This window comes from Marmota flaviventris, chromosome 13, assembly GCF_047511675.1.
Source record: "Marmota flaviventris isolate mMarFla1 chromosome 13, mMarFla1.hap1, whole genome shotgun sequence".
NCBI lineage: Eukaryota > Metazoa > Chordata > Mammalia > Rodentia > Sciuridae > Marmota > Marmota flaviventris.
Window position 1 is genome coordinate 90,523,771 of NC_092510.1, and position 24,658 is coordinate 90,548,428.

General features: G+C 46.5%; 1 protein-coding gene across 5 annotated transcripts in view; it reads right to left on the bottom strand.

Annotated features, from left to right (window-relative positions):
* Cdk5rap2 (CDK5 regulatory subunit associated protein 2) overlaps positions 1-24,658 on the bottom strand; it is a 185,962-nt gene that overhangs the window by 28,735 nt on the left and 132,569 nt on the right. For all 5 annotated transcript variants that reach the window (XM_071600877.1, XM_027945288.2, XM_071600875.1 and 2 more), the window contains 5 exons: positions 22,527-22,658; positions 17,555-18,116; positions 15,635-15,867; positions 3,799-3,847; positions 998-1,170 (listed from right to left, as the gene is read on the bottom strand). In XM_071600877.1, coding sequence (XP_071456978.1) covers positions 998-1,170; positions 3,799-3,847; positions 15,635-15,867; positions 17,555-18,116; positions 22,527-22,658 — 1,149 coding nt within the window. The remainder of the gene's footprint in view (positions 1-997; positions 1,171-3,798; positions 3,848-15,634; positions 15,868-17,554; positions 18,117-22,526; positions 22,659-24,658) is intronic.

Here is a 24,658-nt window from a genome sequence, read left to right on the forward strand (position 1 = left end):
GACTCTCTGAAGCAAACTGAATTACACACACAAAGCCCTACTTCTTATCCCAAAGAGAGAGACTACAAGAACAGAAAAAGCAAACGGGAGATCAGAGCAGGTTCCCAGGGAGGCTGGCTGAACTCAGCCCAAGGTCAGAGGCAGAACAAGAGTGTTATGGGCTGAATGTCTGTGTCTCCAAGGTCACCTGCTAAAGCCTTTAGCTCTCAAGTGATGGCATTAGGAGGTGTGGCCCTTGAGAGGGGATGACATAAGAGGCTGGAACCCTCGTGAATGGGATCAATGCCCCCAAACAGAGACCCCTGACAGCTCTCTTGCTCTCTTGGCTTCATGTGAGGATACAGTGAGAAGTCTGCCACCTGGAAGGGGACCCTCACCAGAACCCAGCCATGCTGGCTAGCACCTTGATCTCGGACTTCCAGCCTCCAGAACTGTGAGAAACAAGTTCCTGCTGTTTGTGAGCCACTCAGACTGTGGTACTCTGCTACAACAGACTGAATGCACTAAGATAACGGCCCGGCCCAATGGGCCAAGGGTCACACTAGAGAGAAACAGGTGGATTCACAGAATCACAAACTTTGCACTGTAGAAAACTATCGGAACAGGGCTGGGGCGCTCTTGGGCATCCATACAACACAAAGCAGAGAGTCTTCAGAGTGAGCCTGCGTGCAGAGGAGTGACAGGAACCCTGGGCACTAACCGAACTCGCACTGCTGCAGCTCCAGGGCTCTCCACGCTACGATTACAGGAGCAAGGAAACGGGAAGTCCAGGGCAGGTCTTCACTCAAAACCACATGCCCTTTCCCAGTCACCCACACTTTCACCACCACGGTTTTCTCTGGTGATAAATGACACTCCATGACCAGCTCCGGCCCTCACAGGATCTCCTTTCATCTGAGAAATAGTCAAATGTCACCACACTCTAGCCACTAGGGCGAGACAGCGGGTCAGTGTTTAAACACAGCCACGTTTACGAGGCTTAATAAAGCTAGCTTACCTTGAGAAAAATGGTCTGCCATGACTGAAGTCTGCCCGGACACGCTGTCTTGCTTCTGTTCTCGGGAGAGGAAGGACTTCTCGGATATTTCATCATCAGACAGCACATGAGAGGAGAAAGGCCCAGGAGATTCGGGTAGAAGACGCTGGTAGTCCACGTTGTCTTCCTCAGTCCTTAACGGTTGGGATTGAAAGACAAACCATTTCCCGCACTAAGACCCCAAGCAGGGCTGTGACATCAGAACCCTCGAGGTTACTTTCCCTTCAGAACTGTCCCGTGTGTGTGACTTCCGTCAGCCCTTTCATTTCCTTACTACATTAAGCAATGACACTCCCCAAACAAGAAGGGCTCCATGTGCTTGAATCTGAAGCCAAGGAGGAAGGGAAAGTGAAGGGATTGTAGCTGTCCCAAAGTCTGGCTTACAAGAGACGAAAGGGGTCCGCAGCAGCTGCTTCCCAAGTGCTCACTCTGACGAAGCAGCCTGGGTCTGACCTGGGCCTCCTGGGCCCCCTCTGAGGAAGGGAGTGCTGTCCTCCATAGAGCCAGAAAGGCGGTGGCTCAGCATAAACCAGCCACTGTCCGTTTGTAAGTGGCACCTCCCAGATCTGAACCAGGCCTGTCTGGCTCCAAGCCATGAAACAGCATTATGGATTAAAAAATCTCAGAACCCTCAAGGTCCCCAAGCAGGCCCCAATGGCATGGTTCTGGCAATCATGTGGTTATTAACCAGTACTTCCTGAGGACCACCTAAGCCACAAGGAAAATCAGCCTGAACACTGTGAAAAGCTCCTGTGAATCTCCATTATAGATAAGCTCCTTGATTTAAGCTCCTTTCTCTCCAACTTTCCCATTACTGTGTCAGTGGCCACAGTCTCATTATTCATGAGCTCAGACAAGAGCAGAGGACTCCGAAGCTGCAACGCATTCATTAGCAGGTAAACACCAGATGCAGCTCTGCCCAGACAGCCTGATGGATGCTCAGGCTCACCGTGGGTCCACAGGAGTACAGAGTGGGCCAAGGGCAGCCGTTTAATTAGCTTAGGAGTGACCCTTGTGAGGGCTGAGCCTGCCACTGACAAAGAGAGGACAGAAGGAGAAGAAGAAATCCTCTGAAATGGAGAGGGGTGAGCGCTGGTTGAGGAAGGCTAAAAGACTCTCCAAACTCATCAGCTTCCAAAATGATGAATCTGGCCATGTCTAGCCCCAGCTTGCCCTGCTCATCGACTCCCTGCCTCCTGCAGAAGAGTGTTGGGACAGTCGTAATAACAGCCTCTGAGAACCAACAGGCCCAGCCTGCCTCTCAGGCCTTGACCCAGGATCCCTGCTCAAAGGGGCCAAGCTTCCCTCCCCTCAGACAGGGACAATCTCCCAACAGCCCTGGGCCCTTCACTCTCAATCTGCAGAGCTCAGCTAAGACGGAGTCTTCCATACCCTCTCCACGTCCTGCCAGTGGGAAGTGGTTGCCATCCTAAGGATGGAAGTAGTGGGGTGAACTGGGCGGGGTCTCTGGCGCTACTGCAGGAGGAGAAGGAGTATATCTTTTACATTCATAGAAGACCTGATTAAAATGTCCTCCAGTGAGTTGTGAACCTCCTACTTGCTTGCTGTAAGGATGCTGATGGCCTTGGTGATGACAATAAAATCTAAAATTCAGCATTCCAGACTGTTTCTATTTCTTTATTTTACCCCTAGGAGTCCAAAGGGCCACATCCTTTAAAGTGAAAGAAGGTCCCCTCCAGTGTCAATAGCATTCAGAGCCTTTACAAGTAACAGGAGGATGAGACCTTGGCATTTGCAACAGCCACAGAGGCAAGCTAAAAAGGACTACAATTCACATATTGTCACTGCCTTCCAAAGACAATGTAGAGTAACCATAAGAGCACAGGTGTTCGATTCTGAAAGACCCAAGTTCAAATCCTAGCTCTGCCTTTCAATGGCAAACAGGCAACTTGTCAGCCTCCTCACCCTAAAATGGGAATAAAAACGTTCACTTTGTAGGGTCAAAAGTAATAAGTGTGAAACACCTAAGGCAGCAGCTGACACGTACAAATACCCTGCAATGCTGGTCAGCTCCTCTCTTATTCTGAGGACTCTGGGAGTAGAAAGGTAAGACACACCAAGTGGTCTTTTCCAAGTGGAAAGGCAAGTGCTGTAATGCAATTACATGCCAAGTACCAAAACTATCAGAACAGGGCTGGGGCGCTCTTGGGCATCCACACAACACAAAGCAGGAGAGTCTTCAGAATGAGCCTTCCTGCAGAGGAAGCAGGAATAACTGGCCCGGGTGTGGTGGAGGAGGGTACAGGGAGGGCTGGTTCACGTTCACTCCAGCCCCTTTCACACTACATGAGGAGGGAGGCAGGGGGCACAGTTCGTGCACAGCCATGGTGGGGGTGGGGGAGACAATGGAAGAGCATGGGGTACACGACAAGAAGGGAACAGTGTGGAGGGGAGCAGAGAGGACCAGTCAGCTTGAGGAGGGCTCAGATTCCCGGCTAGGGAGTCTGGAACTTTCATCCTGCAGGCCCCAGGAGCCAACAGAAGCAATATGTCATCTGATTCAAATCCCTGACAGAAATACCAGGAGTGACCTGGAACAAATGAATGGAGGGTTCGGGACACCCTGAGTGGCCTCTTCACTTTGCTCGGCCATAGACAGTTCTATAGGTATTTATGTTTTAGTTACAAGAAGCAGAAAACTTACACAACGGAAGGCAGCTAGAATATTTTTAAAAAAAGAAAAAAAGAGGCAAACCCAAACGGAGGTCCCAGAAAGTCTTCTTAACAAACGTTAAACTCACCTCTCTATCGGCTCATTCTGGGGACTCAGCTCCACTCCAGATGATTTTCCTAGAAGTAGAAATAACATTAAGAAAGAAGGAAAGCATTTTTTAAAAAAGTGATCCCTAATAATTTCTTGCTCACACATGTGCAGGGGCACTGTCCTGTTGGTTTAAACACTTTTTACAACAAGCCAGATGTTGAAAGTGGGATTCGCAAGAGCACAGTGCCGGCAAGAGACTCCTGCTTTATCACTAGTCTGGCTCTAGTTCCAGGGCACAGCATTGAATCCAAAAAGCAATCACAATAGCATCACTGGGTGTAATTCTTTTTCCTTCGCTAAAATTCTGATACTAACAGAGCATAAGCTCATTATAGGAAATGCACAATAGAATCAAGAAAGCTCCCTGCCCTCCTGAACGCCCATAGACCTGTGACTGGGCTGCCTTTGGTTCTTTCTTCCATGCATTTGGGCAGAGATGATGCTGTAGTGACTTAAGTTTTTCACTTTGTACTTTATTATAAGCATTTTTCCTACTAAATTTGCTTTAGAAACCTCAGCCCTAATGGCACACACGTCATAGTCTGGCAGTTTTTGCCAGTTCCCTATTCAACATTTAGGTCATCTCCAAATTTTCGTTTTAATAAATAATTGAAATAAACATCTTTGTGCATGCAGTTTTATCTGCATTTAAATTATTTCCTAGGAAAGACCTCAGAACTAAGATTACTGGGCAAAGGAGTGCTCGAGTGAGCTGAAAAAACCACTGTCTGCAGTGGGGAGAGGACGAAAGGGGATGACAAAAGAAAACAGAATAAAGCTCAGAATGTTGCTGGGCGAAAGACGTGCTGCTCTATTCCTGCATGTCATCATTTGCTGTTTGAAAGGAAGCATGAGCCCAGATTTCAAAGAGGCTAACAACTTTATTTTTAAAATACTTCAGAACCCTGGAAATTGCAGACCGGGATGAGCTCTTTGAAGAAACTGACGCATGGCTAAAGAAAAAAACAAACCCTTCTACAGCAGCACTCGAAAAATGAGACTATAATTAAACTGCACCCACACATACAATTTTCAAAACTACTCCTAAAAGGAAAAGTTCTCCAACACCGCAGCACAGGGAGAAGATCCCGAGCTTGCCTGCTTGCTTCATGGCTCACGGTTCCCACCTACAACTCCCAAGCGCCGGCATGGCCAGCCGAGCTCACGCTATATCCTAGCCGGCTGGCCGCCTGGGCACCAAGAGCCAGTGGCACATAAGGGCCTGAAAGCCATCCTCCACAGCAGGGCACTGAGGGGCACTGCACCACCGGGAAGGAATCAGATGGGCCTGAGCGAGTGGGCGCCAGGCCCTGGGTATGACTCTGGGCCTCCCGATAATCCCTCAAGCACAGCCTTAGCATCTCCGTTGTGCAGCCAAGAAGCCGAGTCCAGGAGGGCTCATGTCCAGCTCTCTCAAGGCACCCCATTCTCACTCTAGCATTACTGAGATTTCCAGTTCATAAGCAAGGGGGGTGGGGGCAGCCTCATAGCTAATACCATCACAAAGTGCCCAGCCAAAGTGGTGTAAAGATATTTTGATGTCTTGCAAGGCAGGGAGAGGCTGGCAGACCTCTCAAGGGGGAAAGCCACAGCCGATCCAGTCAAACTCGAAGACCTTGACCATAGTAAGTCCCAGATCGCAACCAACCCTCATATGTTAGGGAACATCTCAATCAGCATTTTTCATCACATGTCCATACCAGGGCTGCTTCCAACATTCAGCTGATGATAGACTTTGACCCAGTCAACCCCGAGGATGAACCATCTGTCCCAGCCCAGCCTTCCCAAGAGCTTAAGAGTCATAATGTACCACCAGGCAAACAGCCAGGTGAGACCCCGCTCCTCACGCATCAGTGTTCTTCAGCGCACACCTCCCTCAGGAACCTCTAGGGTGGGTACCCTTGGTTTGAGGCAGGCTTTAAGCATCCTGAGTCTCCTGACCATAAACCCATCAAAGACCTCTCCTCCATTCCTAACAAAACCTGTGGCCACAGAAGGAGGTGACCCTAATGCCACCAGCAGCATGGGTTCTCTCTTTTTCAAACAAAGACTCTTTGGGGAACTTACAATAACTCAACAACAATAGAATCCCACATCTTCCCCTATCACAACAGGGTTCTTTAAAACTCAATGACAAATGGTTATTGTGGGATTCATAGAGAGATCATAACAACTGATGCATTGAATTTCTTGGTGGAAACTGCCTTCACACAGGTGACAGGAAACCATCTGTTAGGCTATTCCAAATGCTTAGGATGCATGTCATGAAAATGCTGCTGCCATCTCTCAGGCAAATCCTATTGCTACATCTAAAAGCTGTGCAGTCTGTGGCAGTGGGGGGACTTCATCTTTACAAATAAAAAAACACCCAGTTGTCCCCTTCATTTCCAAACAAGACCATGATGCAAGACAGACTGACAGATTAACACCCCCTCCCAGTCTCCTCTGCACATTAATCCATCCTGTACACAGCTGCCATTGAAGAAGCCCCCATAGGCCAGAGAAGGTGCAGTCACACACCATAGACTGGCATCTCCAATGTGACCCAAATATTTCTTCCTTTCCATCTCATTAGTAACTGGACACAGGTACCCCGTTAGACCCGGAATACAGAGATGGCTAGGAGCCATCCTGCCCTTGAAGAGTTCACATCTGAGTGGGAACAATGGACCCAGAAGACAATTAGATGACAATATTGAGATAAAGGGCAGCATGTGGCTGTGGAGGCAAGCACAATCCAGCATGGCTGCCGGGGAAATTTAGGGGAGGGGGAGTGGAGCTGTATCTTTGAGGCAGGAAGAACTACTTTATAAAGGTAAGAAAAAGCTAAGGGGCTCTGGGGAGAGCAGATTGCAGGGGTAATTAAAAGCCAAAACCCTCCATCTGATCTGAAAGCCTGGGTCATCACGGTCAGCTCCTGAGTGCCCACTGTTTGCCAAGCAGGACACCAAACTCGCTCATCTCATTTAATCCTTTCAAGCAACTTTGTTAAGACAGGTGCTACTATCCCCACAGAGGAAACCTGACCCTTAAGGAGTAAGTGGCACATGAAGCTGGGGTCTGAACTCAAACCTCTGAGGTCAAAGGTCCTCTTCTTTCCACCCTGTGAGGGCCTCCTCCATCCCAGGGCCAGACATGAATGTCATGTGTGAGCTGCAAACAATCCAGAAGTGAAGAAAAGGAATAGATCTTGCTTCCGTGGGTTGAACAAAGAAAGCTTTCTGGCGGATGGGTGTCATTTCCTTAAGAGGAGAAAGAGGGCAGCCTTGGTGGAAAGGGCCTGGTGGAGCAGGCATGGAAGTGGAGAGACACAAGGCCTGGCCACAGAAACAGGTGACCAGTGCACCCCCAGCACGTGCAACTTGGTGGACTGAGAAAGCAGCACGTGGAGGTTAGGAGGACGGGCTGTGGAAGTAAACTGCTGGCTCTAAATCAAGTTCTCCAAATTCCCATGTGACCCTGAAGAAGTGAATTATCCTCTCTGTCCTCATAATAAACAAGGATAATGTGTAATGCTTCCTTACAGGCTAGCACACAGCAACCCCCGACAAAGGTCCCTCCTTGTTTCCTCATTGTCTTCTTCACCACCATCACCATCACCAACCAGAGGGTAGAAGACTGGAAAAGGCGGACTATGCAGGGCCTCAAGAAGAAATGAGCTTTGGGGTCCATCTCTTACAGCAAAGGAGTGCTGAGGCAAGGGATGCCAACAGCTGTCCTCTGTCACGTGGCCAGACCCCGACACCCACAGTGAGCTCACTAAGGGACCACTCACAGTCTTCTTTGTACGTTGCTCGAAACATTTGGAGTAAAACACTGCCTTCCTCGTCTGTGCAGCTGGTCTGGGGAGGCACCAGGACGAGGACATGGGAGGAAACCTGGTCGCAACAACAGTCACTGATCTATTTTGTGTCCCAGCCCTCTTGGGGCATCCAAAAGCTACAGACCCTCACCCCAGAGAAAGGTACATACCGCCCAAAATCTTGCAGAATTCCAGACTCCTACAGGGGAGTCCTAGTTTCTTGGAGCTAAAGAGGAATTCCAGTTCTCTCCCTGATGAGCATTAAGAAACCATGCTATCATCCTACGCCTTAGATTCTACCAACTAAACACTATGAAAGAAATGCCAAGGACACGCACAAAGATTCCAATTCAGTGTTCTTTATAAGAGCACCCAAACTGGAAATAACCTACATGTCCATCTAATGGGGAAGAATTAATTGTGGTACCTTTACACACAAGAATGCTCTTGGGGCCACTAAACTTTAAAGTGTACATTAATATTATTAATGGTGTCATACATGTTATTTAATTAAAACTTCAGAGAAAACAAAGTGATAAGTTGCAAATAGTTGTGTTTCCATAAAAAATACACACATGTTAAAAAGATCTAGGCATGTAAGCTCCAGGGTGTTCACGCATCACCGTGTAAATGATGCAATCACAAGATTTTAGTCATGTGTTATTCCACAGTAAACATGTAATGTTCTGTATTGATTTTTAAAAGCTGGTATTTAAATTTTAAGGAACCCAAGCCATGGGACTAAAACTACATCATAATTCAGGAACCAGAACACTTACATGGCATCTAAGAAAAGACCTGCCTCTATGTTACATTTTCCTCTTTACCAAAAGAAGCTGTAGTGAAGTTTCTGGAATTTTTAGGTCTTTTTGGGGAAGAAAATAAAGTTTTATATGTGTGGCATCTGCTACTCCTGGCATGCTCCTGCCTCCAGAACCCACAGCAAACAAGAAGTGGGACTTCCCTGGGCGGTCAAAGTCAGTAACTGAAAAGTAAAGCAAGGGGCAGCTCCATGGTGGGGCGGGGTGGCAAGCTGGTGCCAGGGTGCGCTCCCTTCTGGCTTGGCACTGCCAGGACAGGGTGAGGGCTGCAGGAAGGAAAGAGACAGGGACACACCTTGGGCCTGGGAGACACAGCTCTGTCAGTCGCCCAGTTATTTCCCCACTAATAAGATGAAAATCAGCTTATCTGAAAGCAGCCAAAAGAGGGTGCATTTTTATAAAGCTAGGAAAAGCCAAGTGCTCTTATACCCTGTGCTCAAAGGTACTGGGGAACTAGTACTAGAAAACTCAGCCTCTGCCAGCTCTTTGGGAAAAGCGCTGACGACACCCAGACGGGCAAACCATCCCTTCTCATATCCTGGAATGGAACTGAGCAAACGTGGACCCTCTTGGACCATGTGTCATTTACGTAAGAAGACAGAAGAACAGAATCAAATCCTGGTTTCCCCCAAGTCAGCTGTGTCTCTGAGTGCCACTCTTTGGTTATGGCTAAATCCCCTAGAAAACAGACTGGTGCAGGAGTACGATGCCAGAAGCGCTAGGCCCCAGAGAGCCGCCTACTGAGCGATGGCCGTGGCTTCACGTCCATGATTTAATTCAACCCTTAACACAACACTGTGAATTGGGATCAGCATGCCAGGTTCACAGGTGAAGAAATTCATTTTCTCATGAAGTGCTGAAGGTCCACAGCCCACGGGTGGGGAGCCAGAGCTCCCAGCCCACCCCCGGGACTGCGCTCTTCCCTGCGAGACCCACGTGCTACATGTGCAAGGACATTCCTGAAGCTCAGTTCAGCGTAGGTAAAACTGGATTCATCCTCCCATCCAAGGTCACTGTGAAGTTTCAATCAAATAACATGCATGACACCAAGAGGAACACACTTGAAATGCCAGCTCTGCTGTGCACTCCATAAATGCTCACAGAGGGGGGCTTCCTCCCACTGGGCCACGCTCTGCTCGGCTATGAAACTGGGATTCACTTGCACACTTTGGTCTCAGCAGACGTGCACTGCGTGCCCTCTACACCGAGGCTGCTTATGTCCTAGTGCTATAGCAGCGGACACATGGGACAAGGTCCGTGCGCCTGGGGGGCCCAGAGCCCAGCAGGGCAAGCAGACTCCCAGGCCAAAGACAGATACGCAAGGTGGTGGCAAGCAGGAGAGAGGACACAGAGCAGGGCCAGGGGAGAAGAAAGGCCAGCAGTGGGCGGGATGCTGGCTGTTTACACAGTCGTCAGAGGCCCTTCTCAGAAGGGAAACACTGGGAAAGGCAAGAACTGCTGAGGGTCGCCAGAGAGAAAGAACCCACAGAGGCCTGGAGAAGGCGCCTCTCAGGCAGACGGGCAGCTGCAAGGTCACAGAGGGTAGGGAGGGAGAGCTGGCTGGCTGGGAGGAGGGGGCAGAGCCGGGCAGTACGGGCCCAGCTTAAAAAGTACATCTGTACTTTCCCACTGACTCAAAGGAGCCTCTCATTTCTAAGCAGAGAAGGGACATGGTCTGCCTGACATTTTTAAAGGTCGCTCTGACCACTGTGTGGAAATGGACTGTGCTGGGCAAGGGTGGAGGCACAGAGGTGGGCTGGGGCAGCAGGCAGCGGGGACACCAGTGCAAACTGCAGCAAGGGATGAAGACTGGCCAGACCCAGGGCCGCGGAGGGCAGAGGAGCGGGAACTCTAAACGGGGGCCCCTTAGAGGCCAGGTGAGCATAGCCTTTCCCCAAGGAGGGAGCTGTGGACCTGCCAACAATGCTGTAGTCTGAGAGAAGACATGACCACTGAATCTGGCAAAGCAGAAGTTGCTGGTGACTTAACCAGCGCCCTTCTGTGGAAAGGCGAGAATGGTGGAAAGCCCAAGCCCAACCGGGTTAAGAGAGAAAGGGGGACGAGAGTAATGCCAATAGGTGTAAGGGAGAGGGACAAAGATAATGACTTCAGGCTGCGGTTCTGTGGGAGAGCATGTGCTTAGCATGCCTGGGGACGGAATGGGGGCGGGGGGGAGGAGAAGAAGAAGAAAAGACTTCAAAAAGGCAATGTGGAAGGAAAGAAGTTTTGACTTTGCAACCATGTTCAGATATTTCATAAATGAATAAGAAAATTAAGTTAAGAAAGATACAGGGTAAAAATAAAAACCCTAAAATTAAATACAAGTAGAAACAAATGAATATAACTGTATTTCAAATAAATAACATAAGGATACTGTGGAAAAAATAAAACCAAGTAACTTTTAAATTCAACTCCTGATTATATGCCCTTAGCCTAAAAACAAAAAGAACAACAAACAAATGAATTCTTCTAGCAGACTTTTGTTGTATGGATGAAGCAATTCTGGAACCATCTGCATATGTCATAGAAATGAGCAAATCAGCAAAGAGACTGATGCCGCTAGAGCAGGGTTCTCACTGAAGGGGAAGGGAAATGCAAATGAGGAGGTGGGAAAGACAAGAAAGAACCAGAGCGTGTGCATGGACTCAGGTAGCATTGTGAAGCAATGAGTTTAAAATGAATTTAATATTTACATACACACAAACCAGTTCTGCCTGCCTGAGGGCCTGGAAACACACTCTAGTGGCCATGAACGCACTCAGCACTGAGTCTTGGATTTTAAATAGAAAAGGGTACTCTTGTACATTGCTGGTGGGACTGCAAACTGGTGCGGCCAATCTGGAAAGCAGTATGGAGATTCCTGGGAAAGCTGGGAATGGAACCACCATTTGACCCAGCTATTGCCCTTCTTGGACTTTTCCCTGAAGACCTTAAAAGAGCATACTACAGGGATACTGCTACATCGATGTTCATAGCAGCACAATTCACAATTGGTAGACTGTGGAACCAACCCAAATGCTCTTCAATAGATGAATGGATAAAAAAAATGTGGCATTTATACACCATGGAGTATTACGCAGCACTAAAAAAATGACAAAATCATAGAATTTGCAGGGAAATGGATGGCACTAGAGCAGATTATGCTTAGTGAAGCTAGCCAATCCCTAAAAAACAAATACCAAATGTCTTCTTTGATATAATGAGAGCAACTAAGAACAGAGCAGGGAGGAAGAGCAGGAAGAAAAGATTAACATTAAACAGATACATGAGGTGGAATGGAAAGGGAGAGAAAAGGGAAATTGCATGGTAATGGAGGGAGACCCTCATTGTTATACAAAATTACATATAAGAGGTTGTGAGGGGAATGGGAAAATAAACAAGGAGAGATATGAATTACAGTGGATGGGGTAGAGAGAGAAGATGGGAGGGGAGGGAGGGGGGATGGTAGAGGATAGGAAAGGTAGCAGAATACAACAGTTACTAATAGGGCATTATGTAAAAATGTGGATGTGTAACCGATGTGATTCTGCAATCTGTATTTGGGGTAAAATTGGGAGTTCATAACCAACTTGAATCTAATGTATGAAATATGATATGTCAAGAGCTTTATAATGTTTTGAACAACCAATAAAAAAAATAAAAATAAAAATAAATTAAATAGCACTCCCCACTGAAAGAAACCAAGCCTACTTGGAGAAATGACTGACTCGGAGAAAGGCACAGTGTAAGAAGACTAATCATCTTTGTTGTGGCTGAAAGGAATAAAGGGCTCCTGAAATGAGGGAGACATGTCCACCTTTGGAACATGCAACTTAACAATCTGAAACAATTTGAGCATCAACGTCAAAAAAAAGAATGGGAAAAAGTCCGCTGAATAAAATAATCTATAAGCCTATATTGATAATTAACAAGTAACAAATACAGAAATAAAGGAAACTAATGTAGAATGCATCCTTCTTTTAGCTGTTACCTGATAATAAAGGAAGAGGAATGCTGATGTTAGAGAAAAACAAAACCACATTGCCTCAACCATTGTAACATTTGACTGGAGCAAGAATCCAGGGATGGTATAAACTCCTGAATAAACGTTCAAACATGAATGGCCTACTTCAGGAGTTACAAAGTAGTCCCACCAGCTAGCTGTTACACAGGGAAATATAATTTACAGTGAAGAAACCAGACAGACACCACTGTGGCTCGTGAAGGTGTCAATGAAAATGGGAGAAGTGAATCCTGTGCCTTCTTCATGGGATATCATGAGAACAAAATGTCGTCTATGTGGCATTCTTGCCAAAGCTGAATAAGTACTCTGATCTAACCATAAATCAGATTATACGGAAACAGCAGGTAATCCCAAAATGAGAGACCAATCTAAACCCATCAAGCACATCAATATCACAAAAGATAAAGAAAGGGTGAGGAACAACTCCAGATCAAAGAGACCACAGAGACATGTCAACTAATGGTTACATGGGGTTGGGGTGTGTGACTCAGAAGTACAGTGCTTGCCTAGCATGTGCAAGGCCCTCGGTTCAATCCCTAGAACAAAGAAGAAAAAAAAAAAGTAACATGGGGACTAGAACCTAGATCAGGATCAAGAATAAAAATTTTCATTAAAAAACAAAAACAAACAAACAACAACAAAAAAAAAACATTGAGATGGGTGCAGCGGCTCATGCCAGTGGTTCTCAGGAGGCTGAGGCAGGAAGCTAGCAAGTTCAAAGCCAGCCCCGGCCACTTAGTAAGGCCTAAGCAACTCATCAAGACCCTGTCTCTAAATAAAATACACAAAGAGGGCTTGGACACTCATACATAGACAGTGTAACCAATCTAGAAAGTAGTATGGAGATTCCTTAAAATCTTGGTATGGAACCACCATCTGACCCAACTATCCCACTCCTCAGTCTATATCCAAAGGATTTAAGAACAGCATACTACAGTGATACAGAAAAATCAATGTTTATAGCAGCACAATTCACAATTGCCAAACTGTGGAACCAACCTAGATGCCCTTCTATAGATGAATGCATACAGAGACTGTGGTATATATACACAATGAAATATTACTCAGCATTAAAAGAAAAGAAAATTATGGCATTTGCAGGTAAATGGATGGAATTGGAGAATATTATGCTAAGTAAAGTAAGCCAATCCCCCCAAACCAAAGGCAGTATGTTTTCTCTGATAAGTGGATGCTAATCCACTGGGGGAGGGGAGGGGAGGGGAGGGGAGGGGAGGGGGAACAGGGTAGGAATGAGACAGACATCAGTGAGCACTAATCTCTAGGGTATATTAAGAACTCAAGAAGCTAAGCACCAAAAAAACCATAACCCAATCAACAAATGGGCCAAGGACCTGAACAGACACTTCTCAGAAGAGGATACACAATCAATCAACAAATATATGAAAAAATGCTCATCATCTCTGGCAAGCAGAGAAATTCAAATCAAAACTACTCTAAGATTTCATCTCACTCCAGTCAGAATGGCAGCTATTATGAAGACAAACAACAATAAGTGTTGGTGAGGATGTGGGGGAAAAGGTACACTCATACATTGCTGGTGGAACTGCAAATTGGTGCAGCCAATTTGGAAAGCAGTATGGAGATTTCTTGGAAAACCGGGTATGAAACCACCATTTGACCCAGCTATTCTTCTTATCAGACTATACCCAAAGGACTTAAAAACAGCATACTACAGGGACACAGCCACATCAATGTTTACAGCAGCACAATTCACAATAGCTAAACTGTGGAGCCAACCTAGATGTCCTTCAGTGGATGAATGGATAAAAAAAAAAAAATGTGGCATTTATACACAATGGAATATTAGTCAGCATTAAAAAAGAACAAAATCATGGCATTTGCAGGTAAATGGATGGCACTAGGGAAGATAATGCTAAGTGAAGTCAGCCAATCCCAAAAAAACAAATGCCAAATGTTTTCTCTGATATAAGGGGAGTGACTCGTGGTGGGTTAGGAAGGGACATCATGGGAGGATTAGATTAATTTTAGATAGGGAAGAGGGGTGAGAAGGAAAGGGAGGGGGAAGGGGATTAGCAAGGATGGTGGAATGTGATGGTCATCATTATACAAAGTACATGTATGAAGACTTGAATTGGGTGTCAACATACCTTATATACAAACAGAGATATGAAAAATTGTGGTATATATGTGTATTAAGAATTGTAATGCAAAAAAAGTACTTGTATAATGGCATAAATTGACGTGAACATACTTTATAAACAGAGATACAAAAAATTGTGCTCTATATGTGTAATAAGGATTGTAATGCAAAAAAAAGTAATAAGCTGGGTATTAAAAAGCAAAAAAAATATCTGAATCTCTACTATATATCATACAATGGTATATTAGATAATGTGCTACTTTTGACTTTGATAATTATACCATGGGTGTGAAGGAGAATGTCCTTGACCTGAAAAACTACACACTGATGTAGACAGGGGAAGGGATATGTAGCCAATACATCCTTGCAGGGTTCAGAAAGATGATAACATGTGTGTGTATGTGTGTGTGTAGGGGAAGTGGGGGAAATGTAGCAAACAAATGCAGCAAAATGCTAACAATTGATAGCCAGGGGAGGCTATGTGGGATTTCTTATGGTCTCAAGAAAGAAAAAAGAGGTTTATTGCATTAACATTATTAAAATACCTCGCAAATAGCAAAGGACCAGCCTTTCACCCCTTTCTGGCCAATTGGACCCTTAGATATATTTCTTAACTGATAAAGATTTTGTTTGCTTGAACAGGGATTTTTTTTTTTTTGGTTGCCAATGTCTAAAACTCATGATTTTTCAGCAAAAAAAAAAAAAGACGACAAATAATGAAGGACAGGGAAGGGAAGACCAATTCTCATCTTCTCTAGAAAATCTGCAAGAACAAGCAACCCCATGGCCATGGCTGAGGACAGCACCCATTGGCTGGCTTCACTGATATGTCTCCCCAGTGTGGCCCTAGAAGCATCGAAACTGGACCCCTGGCTTGGACAGTGCAGATTGCTGCCATGTGGAGGTGGCCACTGGAGGAGAAGTAGCCAGTAGTGTAGTTCCGCTGCCACCTGGTCAAGGTCTGCAGTAGGTAACTAACAGCAAGGAGTCACTTCCTTCCATGCCCACCTAAGAAGTCCCAGATCAATTCCATGTGGTAGGACTCATGTCCCTCAGCCCACTTACCATTGAGAAACAGAGTTTCCAGTCTGTCCAGGAGCTCTGCACACTGATTCAGCTGCTCCTGGAAGCCCTCGGCCACACAGTGATCCACGTCGCTGGCCTGCAGCAACTCCTCGAACGTCTTGATCATGGTGTTCACATGTTGATGGTACATGACACAGATGCCGTGGCTGTCCTTAATCTGCTGCCGCTGAAGGGACAGCTCCCTGGCTTGGGACTGAACTAATGAATCGTATCTGATAAAAGGGGGAAAGAAAATGCTTTTGCCATTTCAGAATTGAATTTTTGTGACCTTAGCACTAATTGGAAAAATGACATAGCAAAATTTTTAAAAGCCTGCAGCTGTACAAGGATATATATGTTAGGAAAAAAATGAAACTGTACAAGGTCACTCCTTTGAGTTCAAACAGCCAATGAATGCTAGAACTAAGATCTTTCTGCAATATTTTTAACCTTATAAAGCCCTCAATTAAAGTAGAGATTGGCAAGAACTCTGAAGAACAATTAGTTTCCATATACTCTTCAAAAACACTATGCCAGATTCAGAAACAAAGGTCAGCAAAGTCACCCAAAAATCCTTAAGAAGTACAAAAAAGAAAGTGTATGGCAGGGGGGAAAAGCCAGGATTCTCCTGTCAACAAAAAGGTCAGGGAATAATCCTGCTCCAAGCCACCATTCAGTGAGTGTCTAGGGCCTGTCAGTCACTGAGAGAAATACTGTATTTGTTATCTGATGAACTCTGCTTTTATAGAAAAGGAAACGGATCGAAAAGTTGGAAATGTGGTGAACTTGTAGGATTCCAACCATCTCTAAATGCAAAGCTCTCATGCAGCACTGCCTTGCTCCCGGCCACCAGTGCCGTCTTTTCCCTGTGGATCCACAGTGTCAGTAGGTGGCAAAGTGGCCCATATACATACACTGTGGCCACAGCGGCCTGGCTCCAGAGAAGCCTGGCCAACATTTCTGTTCACATGTTCCCCGTCCCTCATGCCAGCACTCTCAAGGCCATGAATGGACATGCCAGTATTAAGGATGGGGATCAGTTTAACGGAGGAGGAGGAACATGGGTACCAGAGTGGGACTACGTAGGTCTGAAATCTGGCAACGCTTCTGACCAGTTGTGGACACTCACAGGCAGGTCACAGCAACCTATCTGAGGCTGTTTCTTATCTATAAAAATGAGTTTAGAGCATCTCTTACTCAGGGAACTTTGGAGGATCAAATAAGGGAAGTTCCTAACCAGAGGCCTCACGTATCAGCCAGTCAAAAAAATACAAGCCTCCTTCAACCTCACTGCTTGGGAAGTCTTGAAAAACTCACTCTGCCTCCCGACAATCCAGAACAATGTGTTTGTCTCAAATTAGTGATGGATGAAGGTCAACTTTACAAATGATCCCATTTTTGCCATATCTCATGAAGCAAAACTGTATCTATTTATACTCATAAAGCATTATCTTCATGACCTAAGAATTCTTCTCTTTCAACACAGATTTATTTCTCTAAGATGACCTTAAAGGGTAAAGATATGGAAAATAATTATATTCCTCCCACCCTGCCTAGGACGTCAGTCTTAGTTCCACAGAGCAGCAAAAGCCAATAATAGAGTCCAGGAATAAACACTGTTCAGCCACAGCACTATAATTCACCCAGCGATTGGTATGAAACCTCTCCCAGGCCCCAACCTGACGAGGGCAAACTTTGCCCTGCCAACTTCAGAAGATGCACCATTTGTAAATGATGTTGGTGTGCGTGGGCACCATGTTTGTGGCCTCACATTTGACTTCTCCACAGGCCTGACTGCCTTCCCTATCACACACACCGCCTGTCACACAGCACTGTTCCCTGTAGCTCACGGGCTCCTGCCTAGTGGCAACATGGATGGACTGCAGGCTTAAGTGGGGAAAAGGCCGAGGTGGAGTGTACCTCGAGGGTGAGATCTCTCTGAACTTATTCTGCAGGTTGTGGATTTCACTGAAGAGTTCCAAGTTCAAATTCTGCTCCTTCGGCAACTCATCCCCCTGGTCCAGCAGCTGCTGCTTGAGGCCCTCAAGCATCCTGCCATCAATCATCTCTGGGGCCAGAGGATGGAGGATTTTCATGTGCTTCACATATCGCACTTGGTGCAAACTGGAAAAGGTCATTTCTTCTTCATCAGTACTGCCCTTGGGCTTATTCAACCCATCTGGGGCCCCTTCTGTCCCACACAAAACTGTAATAATGGCCTCACTGCACTGGGAGTGTTTTTGAAGCTGAAATATGAAATCCCGGTAGCCCGCCAGCTCAGCTTCCAAGTCACAGATTTTCTGTTTTAAGTTTTCCACATCATTTGAGGTACTGATGTTCTCAGACTGGTCAGTCTCAGTCACGTTGACTTTAACAGAAAGCTGACTCTTAGAACTCAAGTGAGTAGCTACTGACATTGGGCCCAGAAAATCTTCAGAATTCTCCTTGCATGCTGGTAATATGGGAACATCATCAGACAGATCTGGAAATCAAATATATGTATGTCAGCATCTCCTTTGCCGCAATCCACATCTGCACCCCCCCCCCCCCCCGTTATTGCCACAGCAGAACCAAGACAAAGCAACAGCCTCCTGACGAGCCTACCTGTCCCCTGGCCCTTCCTTCTGTTTGATTTGGATATTAAATATACCCCAATGGCCCATTTGCGAAGGTCTTGTTCACTCGGCTGTGGCTCTATTGGGAACCTTTAGAAGAGGGAATCAGTAGAAGAAAGTGGCTTCACTGGGGACAGCCCTTGAGGGCAGGATACTGGTCCTCCCCTGTGCTTCCTGGACACCAGGAGGTGAGTAGCTTGGCTCTACTGCTGCTCCCTGCCATGATGTTCGCCTCACCAGAGGCCCAAAGCAACTACACACAGAAACCTCTGAAACCTGAAGCTAAGATAAACTTATCCTTCTTCTCAGTTGATCTTAGGGTTTTTGTCACAGCAATAGAAAACTAACATACCCTTTCACCTCTCAATGCAACCTCTTTCTCAGAAAAAAAAAGTTCAAAGAGTGAACATAACCATAATAAACCAACTATATATCAAAACTCATCAGTATCCCCACTACCTACCTGAGACCTTCCATGATCTGATTCCAGGCAACCTTTCCAGGATTATCACCCCACACCAGCTAGGAGATTTTCCAGAAACTGACTATGATTCCCAATGCCCGGTGTGTGGACTCATGCCTCCAACACTTTCACATAAGCTGTGCCCTCTGCCTGGAGTAGCCTACGCTCAGCCCTCCATTCCACTCCTACTCAGTGAACCCTACTTGTCCTTCAATGCCAGCTCTCATTTTCCTCCCCTGCAAGCCCCACCTCCCAATTATGCAAAAGCCACTCCCCTCCATGCATCTTACACTTATTACCATGACAAAGCACCACAAGCTGGGGGCCAAAGCAGGCACCACAGTCAGCATTTACACAGCAATTAATAACTAGTCTGCATGCTCCTTTTCAGCAGGACTGGGTCCTTTCATCCTCACTTTCTCAGTGCTTAATATAGTACCTAGCACAGGTAGAAGTCATTAACAGTCTGGGAAATACTGAGGGACTCATGAAGCAACATTACAGAGTAGTACTTCTATACATCCATAACAGAAGAGTCCTCCTTTCAGCATTGGTGAGTTTCCGGGCGATGCCTTGATGTCCCCTTGAGTGTGAGCTGTTTCACTGACTCACACCAGTCAGGAGCCAGTGTCTATTAGCTGGCTCAAATACCAGAGATGCAGCCCAACTGGTTTGAGAAGTGGACTGCAGAACAGAGACAAAGCAGAGCTTTGGGGCCAAGGAGCAGGAGAATCACACACAGACTTGCCACCTGCTGGCTGCACCGCCTGGACAGGAAATTATAATCCCAGAGCCTCAATTTACCCTATATGGAAAATAAGGAAAGAGATGCCTCACGTGGCTGTGTGAGGTTTAAGCTCAGGCCTCACCCACAGCCTCTGTCCTTAATCACTACACCATGCTGCCTGCCACCCAGGAAAGCTCAAGAAATGGTTTGAATACTTGAGTCAGCTGGAGACAGTAGGAAAAACTCATCTTTGAAACCCAACAGATGTGTTTTCTAGCACTGGCTCTGCCCACTGCTAGAAAAGCTGCATGACTTCAATTGTAGGCTAACTGACCTCCCTGAGCCTCAGTAACTTCATTTCTAAAATGCAAAGGACTTCATTCACTGTGAAGAGTTGTGTGTGTTTGCTCTTTAGGATTCTATGGAAATGTCTGTAAAAAGGCTGACATGGTGCCTGGAGCAGAGCAGTGGAGACCAGCCAATACAAACATCCCCAGAACCACTCAAAGACAGAAGGCCAGGCCCATGGTAGGAGGCACACAAGCCAAGGCTGGCCCCAGGTACTGGGGAGCAGCGATGCAGTCTGCAGCAGATGACCCAGGACACCTCTCAGAAAATCACAGATGCATCCTTGTGAGACTGCATGTTCCAACTGCTGGTTCAAAATCTGCTCCTTATAGCTGTAGGTCCACTCGTCTCTGCTCACAGTGCAAATACTATAAAGTAAACCTTTTCATTTTGGACAACAGCTACCATGTGACCTAAAGGAATTATACAATTTTTACTGTACACAGTTGATATGATAACTTGTCTATGAGGTCCTGGAGGGTGGAGACCAGCATTCATCGGTTTCTCCACTGTCTGGCATAGTGTCTAGGACGGAGAAGGTGCTCAGTAAATACTTCTGGCTGAAGAGTGTAAGAGCACACACATGAGCACGAGGGACAGACCTCTCAACCAGGCTCTGTTCCAGTGCATCATCCCAATAGATAAGGATGTATCTGTACTACAACAACCTCATTAAAATGGAATTTGGTTCATGGCAAGAAGCAACATTTGCTCACAGAACTAAAAGTTAGTTCCAATGACTTTCATTAAGAAATCATGAGGTAAAGTCAAATTTAAGTCCCACAGGAATGTCCCTTTGTGATATACTGTGGTCAGCTTTGATGTCTGGCTACACCCCAAGAATGTCTGGGGAGTGCCCTCTCTACTCACACTGAAACCTCCACTGTAAACTTTTTTCCTAACAATGCAAAAAAATATAACTTTCAGACACTTCACACTCAATACTTTTGACTTCAGAAAGACCCCCCCAAAGTCCATAATCTCTAGCAATTTGTGATTTAGCAGAAACAAGGATTTGATTTCCTGGCCCCAAGGCCAGTATTCAGCAAGTCTCACAGCCAGAGCAGCATGGCAATGAGGCTTTGCTGTTCTCTGCTTAGCGACCTTCAGTGAAGAACCAAAGGAGCTGCTTCCACTGCTCAGTTTAACATCGCCTCACAGAAGGCCTGGGGCACGGGGAGCTTAAGGCTGTGGCGTACATGTAAACCTGCAGGTTGACCAAGGCCTCAGGACACATAGCTGTGTGCCAGGACCTGGCCTGTGTACCAAGCACCTCACCTAGGCTGCCTATCTACCACAACCCTGTGGGGCACCACTGCCATCCCCATTGTACAGAAGAGGAAGTCCAGGCTTAGGAAGCTTGAGAATTTGCCCAAGGTTCATGACGAGTAAGCGGCAGGGACCTCTGTCAAAGCCTGACTGCCTGCCCATGACATTCCAAAAGCTGCCTCTTTCACAGAGCTCCCACAGTAGGGGTCTCCTGCATTGGGGTGCATGAGTAAAGAGATAGCTGTGCACCCTCAGTGGGAAGGCCAGTCATGCCTGTGCAATCCATCATTCATACCCCAAGTGTGTACAATGGGGCTCCTGAAGAAGAAACAGCAGGGAAAGGGCCCCACACAGCCCCATTCCTGAGGACAGTTACTGGGCAAGTCAATTCAACACCAGCTGGTGGCCGGGAGGGATATGGGAGCTAACAGTGCTCAAATCCTGGGGGATGCAGGAGTGCTCCCATGAAAACAAAAGTTTAGGACTAGATCTAAGGAGGGAGCTTCAGCTAGGCAGTGGCTCAGGAGCAGTGACAATGGCGGTGCAAAGTCCTGGGTGCACATTCAGAAAACTATAGGAAGGCCACAGTGAAAGGAAAAGGGAAAGTGTCAAGAAGTCTCCAATAATCACTAACAAGAATGCCAAAGATGTCCTCAGAACCATTCATTTGCAAAATAAAAAATATTGTACTTCTAGAACTTTCCACAATTGAACTAAATAGTAGTAACACTGCCTGGTAAAGTACTTTTCTTCTCAAAGCCCAGGACACCCAGGAGCATGTGACCATTCATTCACTGCCCTGACTTCTGGCCAACAGGACCAGGGCCACAGCACGGCCTTTCTCCAGAGACTGGTGTTCCCACAGCCATCCTATGACGGATTTACTATTCCTCATGGTCATTACTTCTCACAGATGAAGGAGATCCAGAATAATACTATTTGTTTTTTAACAAAGGGGATCTAAGTTAAAAGAAAAAGATCTAAGTTAAAAAGAAAAAAGTAAGGATTCGCTCATTCTGGTTAATGGGAAGGCGGGTATATGCTTTATGATCCTTTGTATTTACCTGTACACTAGTAATACTTTCTAATTTTTTTATAAAGGACATAGAACTTGACAGTGGCCTCACTCACATCTCTACATGTTCCCACTGACCGACTCTGTGCACACCTCCAAACGGCAGCACCACACTGAACACTCACAGGCTGCTGTGTTGACCGGCCCTGGCTTTTGAGGCACCTTGAGAACAGGCAGCGTGTCTGCTCAGGCTCAGCCACCAGAACCCACACCCTGCCTGACACAGGGCCTGTCAAATGGACCATGAGCTCTTCCACCCGCTTGGCAGCTGGGTGACGGACGTGGGCTAGAGTCCCTTGTGTTAGACGGGAGCAATGTTAATGCGCTGAGAGGGTTGTTGTGGGCCTAGCCTGGCACCCAGTAGCTGCCTAATGCACACAGGGCTGAGTTCTGACCCGTCCTGAGGCTTGTCTGCTGGTTGTCATCCACCTCCCTGTCTTTGTGAGCAGAGGGCATGGCTGTGGTTCCCATCTGTTCTCCTGGGCTCTGCTGGTAGGCTGGTCCCACAAGGGGCTGAGCTGCCGGCACTGGCAAAGAAAAAGAAAAATAAAATGATAGACTTGAAACTTGGCCAAGCAACTGAGAAGAACACAAAGATACAACAGGGAAAATAAAAACACTGGGGAGACAAAATGCAATTTATAAGATAAAATTAATCTATTGAGCTGCCATAACAGGACATAAAAAGCATAAATATACTGCAGCTTGTCTGAAATGGTTTAAGTCCAGGCTCTCAAAAAACTATGAGTGAGAAAATGAATTCCATCAACTCATGCCCACTTTTCACAGAGAGAGGCCCCAGGGTCTTTTGGGAAACAACCTGAGCAGCATCTGGTTGAGACCCCTAATATCTCAACAAGAAAGGAAAAAACCTTTCTGTAGCCCCCACATCCCTGCACAGTACTAATTATCTGCAGCTGCCCCCACCCCAACTAGACAGGATGCTCCCAGAAGGCAGAGGCTGCATCTGAGTCACAGCTCCTACTAGTGTGAGGGGCTGGGGACACAGCAGGTGCTGAGGACTACTCATTGCATGCATGAACAGATGCCTAGATGGTGAAAGAATGGATTGACAGAAGGTGGGAAAGGAAGGAGGGAAGAACAATTCTGCCCAAGCCAACCTACCTTGAAACTTCAACTGTGGAAAATCCAAGAGAGAACCTAATGTAAGACACCTCTGGCTGCAGATTATAAAATCTACAGAAGTATCATAGACTAGACTTCAAGAAACAGGAAATAATGCAGACTTTGAATGCACGCAGGCTGCTTGGCATCCAATTCTGAAAGCTATTTACTGTGGGACTGTAGACAAGGCACTTCTCTCTGAAACTGCTGCCTCCACTTAAGAAAGAGACACTGTTGAGAAGATTCAGTTGGCTTGTGTACTTATTATACATAGTAGGGCTCAACAAACAGCAGGTGCTCATTTTATTAGCACCACAGGAAATCCAAGCCTCCAACACCGTCTCCGACCCATCTCTGAGAATCCCCTGATTGGACACAATCTTCCCCTGGTACTCACACCCTTCTTGGCAAAGACCATCAATCTTTTCTCTGAAAATTCATCTCACCCATTTATGCTAAGTGGCCCAGGCTATCCCTGAGGACACTGTTTCTTCTGCAGGCTTCCCTGTAGTGATTTATTCTCCCATCTCTGTATCATGGATCTAGAAGTACATAAGTACTTCCACTTTTCACTGCCACTTCCAGATCATTCTGTCTCTTCCCCCAAAGCTCCAACTTCGAAGCTCATGTTGCCAGACCATGCTGCTAATCTTACCTTACTGCAGCCATCTTTGGTCATCCGCTGGTTTACCAGATCCCTGGAGATTTACTGATAATTTGGCTCCTGGCTTCCCTATTTCTCTGTGTCTCTTGACAGTGCAATCTCCCAGAGGTGTCTGTTCTTGGTGTCAACATTTCTCCTCCATTCTCCATGCTAATCCAGGCCAATCAAGCCCCACACATTCCATAGAAACAGCTCTTTAAAGCCCCTGATGTCAAATCCCAAGGTCCACCCTCGATCCTTGTCTGAGGCACCCTACTAGCAATGTCTGACACAGCTAACTTCTCTCTACTCACTTTCTGAGGTGTCATGCTCTCTTCGCTCCCTACCTAACTGGGTACTTACGTGGACTCACACAGATCCTGAGGCAGTGATGTAAAACACTACTTATGTGCTGACCTTACCCTTCTGCAAGAGGACTCCCAGCATTCTTAGATTCCCAGAGGGCACCTAAAGTGCTTCCTCCAAGTCTCTGGATGCTGAACATTAGGCACATTTTTAACCCAGGGACCCTTCCCCAGCCCCCCAACGGCACCCAGGAGACCAGAGGCAGCAGATTCAAAGTGAATGAGGCGGTAGGTCTCTTCTAGACAAAGATACGAGGTCACTAGGGTTCCAAATCTGCTCCAAGATGGCCTGGAGAGTCCAGAGAATCCTCTAAAGGGGACATTCACTTTCCTATTTTGTATGCCTATGGCTTCCAAAGACAGAGCCAGGCCAAGATGCCCAGCTTCAACACAT